Below are 11,911 nucleotides of genomic sequence, written 5' to 3'. Positions count from 1 at the left end.
AAAACAACCAAACTGTCTATACAGAGAGAGATGGCTGAATAAACTATGGCATATCCACACAGTGAAGTATTGCATGCAACTGTAAAAATGAATGAGGAATATTTGAATTTGTAGGAAATAGTGGATTCCAGCATATTCGTTAAGTTAAAAAAGAAAAGTGCAAACGAATATCTATAGCATGCTTTTAAAATGTAATAAAAAAGGAGAACCAAGAAGACAAATGTGTAGCAGCTCATTTGAGCAAAACTAAAGATAAACCAGAAACTACTGAAATTGAGTACCTATGGTGGGAAGGATAGAAGTGATGGAGGGAGGTGACATTTCCCTTTTATTGTGTCTTTTTATATCAATCTGACATTTGGGACTACGTTAATGTTTTATTTAAGCAAAAAAAAAAATCAAAAAGATTGAGGGGAAACTAAAATAGAATACAAAGAGAAACAAATTAACAGTATTTTGAATGAATAACAATCACACTGAAGAGGGGAATAATCTGAGTAACTTCTGAACACAACAATGCTGTTTTATATTTTTCGGGCTATAAACAAAACAAAACTTTAAAAACGAGTAGATTTTATTTCCATCATGGTATGGAGTTAGCAATTTTAAACTTCTTTCTGTGTATTCTAGGATTAGGCAAATAAGTAAATATATTGTGGATGTAGGTGTCTCACTGTTGAAGAAGGGAGTTACACATATGGAAAGAGGGAAGAATAGAATGAACTCTATGCTAACAGACTGAAATTGGAAGAATTGCTATGAATTCATGACATATATAAATATAGATATGGGAATGGATATACGTAGATATAATACATATCCTTGCTCTGTCTGCTGAGAGGGTGCAGAAGCAATGATACTCCAATAAAAACGAACACACTTAGCATCCAATCCTGGCATCTAAATGCCGTTCTCTGCCAGAAAGAACCAGCATTCCTTGGAGAAACAGCAAATTCCAGTGTCAGGTCTAGAGGTGAGTCTGGAGCATCTTTGTGTGTGTGTGTGTGTACCAGAAAGTAAGGAAGTGCTCAGAGAACAATAAGAACAAGTCAAAATGACACAGGAACTATTTCGAGGGCTCCCACTGGCCCAATCAAGGAGAATTTAAGCATCGAAATAAATAATGGTAGCCATGAATTATGACCCATTAAGTAAATAAATAAAATTCATATTGATATAGTTTATGCTGATATAGATAAACGAATAAATAGAGAAGGGTAAACTTTTATTTACAGTAAAATGCCAACAGATGAATATAGAAATAATTATTAAATCAGAAAAAAACACCCTTTGACAACCATCATATAAAAATTGATTCAAGAAAGGATCATCAATAGACACTAAAATTTGTGGGTAAAAATTTGATGAAAAAATGAGGAATTTACATAGTTTTAAACTATCTCCCTATAAAATACTTATTAATTACAAAGGGAAAAATACTGGGTCTACACTAAGAAATATGGCAGGCACCATCTTAACTAAGTGATCAAAGTTACCACCACCAGTAATAGGACAAATAGACAACATATGCCTCCCCATAAGAATACGACATCCTTTCTGGTATTCCTGTCAAATAATTAGATTCAATAACCTGAATCTATCATGAAGAAATGATAGACAAACCCAAATTGTGGGGTGTGATCCTGTCTCCTGACATTCTCATCCACGTATACTGCCCTCCTACCCTGAAAAGGGCAGATCTGTATAATCAATAGGATATTCTGGAGATAATATATTGTGATTTCTGAGGGCAGCTCACAAAGGACATTGTGGCTTCTTCTTTCTTGTTCTCAGAGAAGCTAGCTGCCATATCACAAGGACACTCAACATACAAGCAGCAAGCCCTATGACAAAATCCACTTGGTGAAGAATGAAGCTTCCAGTCAAGGTTCGGTAAGTGAGTCATCTTAGATGTGGATTCGCCTGTCCCAGTTAACCCTTCAGATGACTGCACCTCCAGCTGATGTCTTAATTACAATCTCCTGAGAGATCCCAAGCCAGAACCACCTGACCGACCCACAGAAACTGTGAGATCATAAATGTTTATTCTTGCTTTACACCACTAACTTCAGGGTATTTTGTTATTATAATAGATAATGGACTTAAAAGTCATTCTCCAAAAATAATTGCAGTGTATTCATCAAAAATGTAAAGGTCATGCAATACCAAAAAGGCTGAGGACATTTTTCCAGATTAAAGAAGTGGGGGGGTGGGGGTATGGCATAATGATCAAACACAATACATGATCCTGAAATGATTCTGGACCAGGAAAAACAAAGGTTGGTTTCTACTGTTGTTATTGTTTTTACCATAACACAGGTTATTGAGATGATTGTCAAAATTTAAATACAGATGGTAGCTTATAAAATAGCCTTGTGTCAATGTTAAGTTCTTATTTTTGATCGTTGCACTCTAGTTATGGAACAGAAACTCCTTAGTGAACCATTTAGAGTAGGAATAAATGCTAGATGGTTCCAAAGTAATAATTATATAATTATAATTATATAATCACATCTATGTACACATATGTCTATAGAGAAAGAATAGAGAATAGTAAAGAAAATATAGCAAAATGTTAACATGCAGAGAATCTGGATGACAAGTATATGGGAATTCTCTGTAGTACTCTTGAAACTTTTCTGTAGAGATTACTTCAAAATAAAAAGAAGAGCAGAAGTGGCTGCAGTTCCTAAATTCCCGAAGTCAACTTACATTGTTTTTTCAAACTGGGAGATGAATCCACTAATAGATTTTGAAATGAGTTTGGTGGATTACTAATATATTCTTATTAGAAATAAGAATTAGAATAGGATAGCCTAGCCTAGTCTAGCATAACACAGCATGGCACAGAAGACGAACATTGCAGTTACTAAGGGTGAGTACTAATTTCTGAAAGTTTTGTTTAAGTTCTAGAAAGAGAAACAAGTGTGGTGGGTTGTGTGGTCAAAAAAGTGGGGAAGCCACCGCAACGAGGGGCGAGTCTGAGCCACAGTGGCTCAGAGCTCCCCGCCCACCTCGTGCCAGGAGGCCCCTCCCGCCTCTCCCACCCTCACCGGCGCCGCGTCAGCCCCCAGGCCGCCTACAGGTGTGCGCGCAGAACTAGCAAGTGTGCCGGACAATATTTAAGGGCCCGCCTCTCCTGGCTCACAGCTGCTTGCTGCTCCAGCCCTGCCCTCCCGGAGCTGCCGGACGCTCGCGGGTCTCGGAACACATCCCGCCGCGGGGGCTTCGGCCGTGGCATGGGCGCCGCGGGCCTGCTCGGGGTTTTCTTGGCTCTCATCGTACCAGGGGTCCTCGGTGAGCTGGGAGGGGGAGCACGGAGGTGGGGACGCGTCCCGGGCAGGGAAGGCTTCTGTGCCGCGATGCAAACCAGGGGGCTAAAAGCGAGACGGTGGGTACAGTCCTCCACGCGTGTCCTCCTCCCGCTAGCTTTAAGGGACTCCTGCAATAAACCGCCTGGTCGTGATTGTCCCCACTGGCTCCTCCGGGAGCTGGGACCTCCAGAATTGGAGGCTGCGCCACAGAGGGGCGCTGTCTGGTTGGCCCCGTGTGGCTGGCGGCGTGCTGGTGCTGGCTGTCTCCTGGCTCCCCGCCCCCGAGATTCTGCAGGTGCTCATCGCTCTCTGACCGGCGGTCAGGGCTACCGCTCGCCGCAGGAAATCTATCCACGGCGTGCGGCACTAACTAGCCACGTGAGGCTGTTTCTGTACACCCTGAACTGCGCTCCTGCCCAGCAAAAGCGGCAGAGCCTCGGCTCCCTTCCCTAAATAAGAGTAAGACCTGGTTCCCAAGCATGGGTCTCAGATTTTCTGAACTCTGATGTGATATTGGTAAAGAGATCCTAAACATTAACCATCCGTAGTTATTTTTGAGACATGGATTAAAACTGTTGTTTTCTTCTTGTTATTAACCTTCTGTAATGGTGTGGACGTCCGCAAAGGTCTCATTCACCGTTTATTATATCTTTTTTCCTCCAGATTGGCTTGATTTTAAAGAAAGATTATAATTAAGATTAGCATCTCTTGGCTACAGGATGGGTCTAAGTTTCTAATTATCTCCAGGGTACCATGCATTCCTAGTTTATAAGACGTTTACTGTATGCAGACCTCAATAACTGGGTGACTTTTGGCAAGTCATTTAGCTCCCTGATCTTCAGTTTCTTCATCTGTAAAATGAAACTAATGATTACCTGGCCTTCCACCTCACTAAGCTGCCCTGAGTACAAATGAAACTAAGCAAAGAAAGTTGGATGTTAGTTGTTACTACTAAATGTCAGTAATAAGCCTCCTGTACAAACTTGTTTTTATGGAGCCAGCATTTAAGCTAACAAGCTGGGTATCCAATTGTTTTTATGGACATCCAGCTTGTTAAGGTGTCTGGAATACTGCACATATTGGTTTATTACAACTTACTGTTTGCTTTCCTGACATTTTACTGTCTCCTGACCCTTAAACCTCTCTCCAGACCCTTATCTTCATCTCTCTTCTCTTTTTCTGCATATTAACTCCCTTTGAACAAATGCGCATTCACAAGTTTTTCTAAGAGCAGAATACAGTCCCTGACTTCTCACCTATTTCTAAATTTCAGAGAGGATATTATCAACTGAAAATCAACTTCTTCACAAGTCCTGCCAATTCAGGGCCACAGCATCAGCATCATGTAGGTCACGTAACTGAAGACCCATGAAACACCGGGTCTACCTATCTGTCAGCCGTTCAAGCTCCTGTGCTTCTGTTGTTTGTCCATTTCTCATTTTTGTACCAGTATTCCCCTCCTAAGCATTATAATTACCTGTGTAACAACCTCATCTCTTTTAAGAGATTTTGGTTCTCATGATTGGAAAGGTTAAAGAGTGACCTATAGGTCACTTTTCAATTATGAAAACAACAAATTAAGAAATATATATATATATATATTTGAGACGGAGTCTCGCTCTGTCGCCCAGGTTGGACTGCAGTGGCCGGATGTCAGCTCACTGCAAGCTCCGCCTCCCGGGTTTACGCCATTCTCCTGCCTCAGCCTCCCGAGTAGCTGGGACTACAGGCGCCCGCGACCTCGCCCGGCTAGTTTTTTGTATTTTTTAGGGGAGACGGGGTTTCACCGTGTTAGCCAGGATGGTCTCGATCTCCTGACCTCGTGATCCACCCGTCTCGGCCTCCCAAAGTGCTGGAATTACAGGCTTGAGCCACCGCGCCCAGCCGAAATATATATATTTTTATTATTTCACTCCATTGTTCAAAAATCTAAAAGGCCTCCGGTGGAAGAAAATCTAGTTTCTTCAGCCTTTCTAGCCCTTTGGAATGGGATCTCACTGAAGCTCACACCCCCTGATTTCTCCAGCTCCCTGCCATGTATGTGCTGCTCATGGTCTTCCCCACCTGTCTCCTGTGGCTCACACCTTACCCAGTCTCCACTGCTGACTTTTACTGCTACTGTGTGCTCTCCACGGATCATCTCTTGGCTCTTGGCCAGTTCCTGCACTTGAGTGTGCTTAAGAAACTACTAAAGTACCTTTATAAAATGTAGGTTTCTGGTTCCACCTCCCCCTCCAGAGGTTCATAGGTTTGGAGTTAGCACAGGAAAGCTGAGGTTTAACAATCACTCTAGAAGATTCTGCCGCAAGTATCTATAGGGCACACTGCTGTAAGCAAAGTCAATGGGAAGCAAATTTCCTTTTTAGTGTTTTCCCATTTTTCCTTTTGTCTATTTGCATAAACAGATTCAAACTTCCCACACTTCTAAATTTTACTTAAGCTTTCACTGGTCATCTAAATTTGTCCTATGCTGAGAAAACAAAACCATGAAACAAGAATGCTCCCATTTTCTAATCAGCTACAAACCTACTAACTTACAAACTTACCTCCATCTGGGATTAGATTTTGTTCTCCACTGCAGAAAACCTGCTGAGGCCTTCCCGTCACATTAGAATAAAACCCACGCCCCTTATTCTCCAATCTGACGCCTTCTGCCTCTCCCTGAAATTCTCTATGCCCCGCTCACTCTCTCTGCCCCAGCCATACTGGCCTTCTCTTTATTCTTTGAGCACAGTTGCACTAGGTATTCTGTCTTTTGAAATGCTCTTCCTACCAATTATTCCTTGCCTGGCTCCTCCTTGACATTCAAGGCTCAGCCCCCTGTTGTGCTTCTCTGACTCTTGTCTGAAGTATCCATATTTCAGGGCACTCTCCGATACAAAACCGTGTTCTATTTTCTACAGACCACCTATCACCATCTAAAACCTTCTTGCTTATTTATTTACCTGTTTGTTGTTTGTTCCCTCACTGGAATACAAGTTCCATGAGTGCAAGACCTTAATCTGCTTTATTTCCTGATTTGAGTTCCTATCAATCGCCTGTAACTTGGAAATTAATAAATATGAATTGAAATCTTGGTATGTTTCCTCCTATAACAATGAAAGAAGTATCCTTTCTGCTGACAATTTCAGCTCTTCTTCCTGTATTCATTATCATGTTCCATACCCTTTTGCCTTTGCAAGGACTTTACTTCTGCAGATATCTCCTGCCTTGCATCATCTGTGTGCTTTTTTCTGCATGATCATCCCCACCAGCATTTAAGTATACCCAGGAAATCCTTTGTGGACCTTCTCATGACCCACTGGAACTCTATTTTCCTGTCCCTCTTCTTGTCCTTCTCAGCAAAACTTCTCATTGACTACTTACTCAAATTTCTTTATCTCCTTCTCCACTTCAGACAGGCTTCTTCCCCACCTGTCTCCTGGAGCTATTTCTTGCAACGTCACTATTGACCCTTGTGCTGATAAATCTAATGGTCATTTTTCTATCTTAATCTTTCTCAGTCTTTCAGCAAAAGCTGATGATTTCCTTTCTCTTGAAACTGTTATTCTCATCTTCCAAATCAAGATACTCTTACCTGTTTTTCCATACTTCTCTGGTGACTCTTAGTCTTTTTTGTTCTATCTCTAAATATTAGAGGGTCTTGGGGCTCAGCCCTGAGCCTCTTCTGTCTTTCTTCATTTCTTCTTCCTAAAAGACCTCATCTCATCTTGTCTCATGGCTTTGAATACTATTTATATGTTAACAACTCATATTTATTATCTATAGTTCTGTCCTGTCTCCTGAGCTGCAAACTTGTACATCCATCTGCCTACTTGGCATCTTGATGTGGATGCCTAGTATGTTAGATATACCAAGTCTGAATGGAAATTATTCTGAACACAATTCCCTACCTGAAGGCCACAATACACACCACACACACACACACAGTCCTTTTTCAGGCTTTCCATCCTCAGAACAGGGTAATTCCATCAATTGTGTAGCCCAAGTCAGAAGTCTAGAAGTCAGGAATCCTCCCGTTTCCTCAGCCCCACATGTAAAACAACAAAAAGTCTTGCCAATTCTATTTCTAAAATATATCCACTGCTCACTACTGTGGTCCAAGCCTCTTTTTTTTTTTTTTTTTTTTTGGCCCTAAACTGTACTCTTTGCTTCTAAAAGTAGCAGTTCGATCCACTCTCTACCCAAATGTCAGAATATTCCTTTAAAAAAGTAAATCAGGCCATGTGATTCTCCTGCTTGAACTCTCCAATGACTTCTACTCAGGATAACATTCACATATCTGTGGCCTAAGAAGCCCTGCATGTTCCCTTCTGCTGAGTTTTCTGTCTTGATCGTGTACCATTCTGCTTAGCTCATTGCATCCCAGCTACACTTACCTTCTGTCTGTCCCTGGAGCATACCAAATTCATTCCTCCTGTTAGGCCTCTGCCTAAAATACTTGTACTCAGCAATTTGCCTGGCTGCTTCCTTCTTCCTTCTTGTCCTTCAGTCACAACTTAAATGTTGCTTTTTCACAGGCCTTCCTTAACCATCCATAACTGAAGTTGCATGCCACCCTGTCCCTTCTCCTTCCAGTGCATTACGTTGTGAAATATCACTCTATTTCATATTTCATGTTCAGCACCTTCTTATTTATTTCCTGGTATCTACAGTCTATCTCTTTCTGTTGGATTATATATTCTGTGAGGGTGGGAACCTTGTCTCTAATGTTCACAGATACATCTCCTGCGCTTAGGACTGAACTTTGGTTAATATGCATAACTGTTGTTAAACTAAATAACAAACAGAGAAAGACTCTCTAAAAGAAAAAGATATTTGTTTGGGAATAGAACATTGCAATGGGAATATGTGTGTGATCATGAACTGTGTGTATATTCAAGGAAGGAAAGGAAGACAAAGGTTTTTAAAGGAAAAATAATTGTTTTAGAATAATTATCCTTGGCTACAAAGGCCAATAACAAGGGTGATGCCAGTTTGAGGTTATACAGGCAGATGCCGGAAGGATGTTCTCATAGAGTTGCAGTGGCCTTTGTGCACGGTTGTGGTTTTTCAGTCTTTTATGATAGTTTGGGTTAACAGGCATACAAGCATGAGAAGGTTTTCATGGCCTTCCCTGGCTTTGTCAAGGTGTTTTTTTGTTTTGTTTTGTTTTTACATTAGTGACTCTGTTTTGATCCTGACAACTTTGACATCATCATTCAAAACTTGCTTATCAAATAGCCAGGAAACCCAATATTAAGGTATTTGATTATATGAATTATCATTCTCAATAATGATTTTTCCCTCCTACCTGCTTTCTAAAATTTTGGTTTTATTTTTATTATCCTATATGTTTGTTTTTCATCCATTTCAAATGGATTTCCAAGCCATTCCTGGTAAAGTCCCTGGGCCCAAGTAATTAAATATATCCCTGTTGATTTAACTCAGAAACTGCTTCGCCTGGTTGTTTTTAACATGGTACATGGTTGGAAGGATGTGTGTCTGAATGTCAAGTCACCATCTTTGATCTTTGATCCAGTCATGATCTCCTCTGAGTTTTACTCCTGGCTACAGAAAGATGTGAAGAGGGTTCAGTGACCTTCAAGAAAATTTGTATTATTTTATGGCTCATGGATTAATCTTCCCTTTTCTGATATGATCTGCCTTGTGACCTGGGATTTTGGCTTTCATTACTAATGAGGATTGATGTTCCCAAAGGAAGATAGCCCTTAAGTCTCCTTATTGGAAATGAGACCTTCCCATTTTTTCCCATCCAGAAAGTGTGATCTGTATCTCCTTTCATCATGGGAAGTTATGCTATGAAGCACCCTTCTGCTTTTGCTGTTTCCAGATCTTCATTCCATCTTCATCCAGGTCATTGCCACTGATTAAATCTTGTAAATTTAAATTGGTTTTCCAGTTTGTGGAGGATAATTTGATATTGTCCTTATTTACATTTGATAATTACAGATTAAGTCACTTGACTAGAGACACTAGTACAAGTAGTATCAGGATCATGAAGTTTGTCTCCATTGAGGTCAAACCCTGATATTCCTTATAGAATTTTGTTATTTTGCACAGAGTAAGCACTTGGAGACTTTTGTAGTTGTTAATGGAGAAAACTAAGTAACTGAGGAAATAAATCGAAGGGGACCTATAGTGATATCTGGCTCCCAATAATGATGCCTATTCTTAGAACCAGTCTTTGTGACTTCTCCAGTAGCAATGTAGGGTCACAGCTAAGGTCTGGCTGTGTTTTGGGAGCTTTGTGTGTGACCTTGTGTCAACTGGTTCATGTTTATGCTTTGACTTTCACCTGTACCTGTCTCAGACCTGTTTGAAAAAGAAGGAGATTATAAATTTGATATTTAAATACACTGCTATTCTAGGAGGGCCTTACAACTGTGTACTTTTTTTGCCTGGACTACCATCTGATCTGGAAGAAGAGTTAACTTCTTGTTTTCTGCTTGTCAGTTTAGGGCGTTGAAACTTGAGCTTGTTCTCATACATAGAAAAATGACTTTTCCAGCTATATCCCTAAGTATATCATTGCTATAGTTTCTTACCTAGCGCCTAAAATAACTTCTATTCCATTATTAATAATAATATTGTTATTTTAAGTTACAGGAAACTGTCTTGAAATGACTATCCCTTTATCTAGTTCCCATCAGAAAGTATTTACTGAGTTCTCTTTGGGGGCATGTTACTCTACTAGATTAACAGAATAAAATAATAAAGAATAATAAACATGTTTTCTCCTCTCTAGGCATTAAAGGTTTAATAGCTAAGATAGTTATGTAAATTCATTAAAGTAATTTTACAGGATCATATGTGTACTGAGCTTTTACAAGATCTCTTATATACTTTAGTTTCTTATGCTATCCTGGGAAAGTTTGTGTTTAAAATTTTTACTTTTTTGTCCCACAAACTCACCAAATAGCATACATTAGTTAAGTGAAGTTTTTTTGCATACAAATAATACCTCAGTGAAACTGGGAAAACATTAATATCCACTCCCCCTACCACCCTTATAAAAAAATCAAAACATATGTACTCATCCTTCAAGGCCCTTGCCACATGCCTTTCCTGTTTTCCCTAGTCACTGTGAAAAAACAAGCAAACAAACTAAAACCACTAACTTTTACTTGTAAGGGTGAAGGAGATAGCACAATTCTGAAGATTTTCTGAAATTTTATGGAAAATTACTTTCTCCATCTCTGAAGTCTACCCTAAAAATTCTCTGAACCTCTGAGCTTATTTCTATGTATATTCACCCATGCTGCAATGACATGCGTTCTTCATTCCACAAAATATTGCCCTATTTTAGACTTACATTCTAAAGATCAAAGTTTTCAGGATAATTGGTAACAAGGCAGAAACAGAGAAGAGGTTTTAGCCTCTCTTGGTTTTTATGTTTCTGTGGCCTTTGTCTCTAGGTCAGGGTAAGTTTCTGCAAGGTTTCCTTTTGCTAAGCCTAAAATTCAGAGTAACCAGTCTTAAGTTTGCTGTTGGGATGTCTTGCAAATACAAATGCTTTCTTGGGTATATCAAGAGGCATCCTTTTTTTTTGAGACGGAGTCTCGCTCTGTTGCCCAGGCTGGAGTGCAGTGGCGCAATCTCCACTCACTGCAAGCTCTGCCTCCCGGGTTCATGCCATTCTCCTGCCTCAGCCTCCCATGTAGCTGGGACTACAAGCGCCCACCACCACACCCCGCTAATTTTTGTATTTTTAGTAGAGACGGGGTTTCACCATGTTAGCCAGGATGGTCTTGATCTCCTGACCTCGTGATCTGCCCGCCTCGGCCTCCCAAAGTGCTGGGATTACAGGCGTGAGCCACCGCGCCCGGCCTCAAGAGGCATTCTTTATCACCTCCCTAGAGATCTTCAAGTGGTCAGATGCTCAGCAGTTCTATAACCATGAGTAATCCTGTAATAGAGGCATCTTTGGGTCTGTCACTGTATCTGGATGAGATAATGTGTTATGTTTAAGATAAAAGACCAGTAAATTCACGTGTCATCTCAAGTGAAGAGGGCTCCTAGGTGCTACATTCTTCCTTTTACTCCTAGGGGCACTGGGTGTGAGGGTTAAGTCATGATAGCTGGCCAAACCTATTCATCCTGTGATCTTTATGACTTTGATCTATGGTCTCCATACTGTGTTAGGGTGAGGTTAGAAGTTAGAGTACAAAGAATGTTAATATTACCTCATCCTCATCCCATTCAATTCAAAAAATACTTTTAAGTAACTACTAGATACGAAGCTCTAGACCGGACAGTGGGACCTGGGAATTACATAAAAGCTAATCTGATAGTCTTTGCCTTTGAGAAACTCCTACAGTAGTTGTAAAGACTGACTCTTAAATATACGTTGTACTATGATGTAGTTCTCTTATTTATGAAGTGTTATGAGGTCATAGAGAAATAAATCATAAATGCTACCTAGAAGAATTAGAGAAATAGAGGCCTTCCGGGCAGAGGAAACAGCATTTGCAAAAGCATAAGTGTGCGAGAACATAATGTCTTTGGAAAAAAATCAGTGTCATTGGAGTATAGGCTACATAGTGATGAATGGTAGTTGATTAAATGGATTGGAGCTTACTTGTAAAAACTCTATG

At 40.3% G+C, this 11,911-nt stretch overlaps 1 protein-coding gene across 3 annotated transcripts in view; it reads left to right on the top strand.

The window, feature by feature from the left end:
- The first annotated feature begins 3,059 nt into the window (after window positions 1-3,059).
- CR2 (complement C3d receptor 2) overlaps window positions 3,060-11,911 on the top strand; it is a 38,771-nt gene continuing 29,919 nt past the window's right edge. For 2 of the 3 annotated variants that reach the window (XM_021932310.2, XM_021932333.2), the window contains exon 1: window positions 3,060-3,297. In XM_021932310.2, coding sequence (XP_021788002.2) covers window positions 3,240-3,297 — 58 coding nt within the window. In that variant the 5' untranslated portion in view covers window positions 3,060-3,239. The remainder of the gene's footprint in view (window positions 3,298-11,911) is intronic. The other variant, XM_021932361.2, reaches the window with a different exon arrangement.

The sequence above is a fragment of the Papio anubis genome, chromosome 1 (assembly GCF_008728515.1).
Source record: "Papio anubis isolate 15944 chromosome 1, Panubis1.0, whole genome shotgun sequence".
Taxonomy (NCBI): domain Eukaryota; kingdom Metazoa; phylum Chordata; class Mammalia; order Primates; family Cercopithecidae; genus Papio; species Papio anubis.
This window is presented reverse-complemented; position numbering and strand designations above follow the sequence as displayed.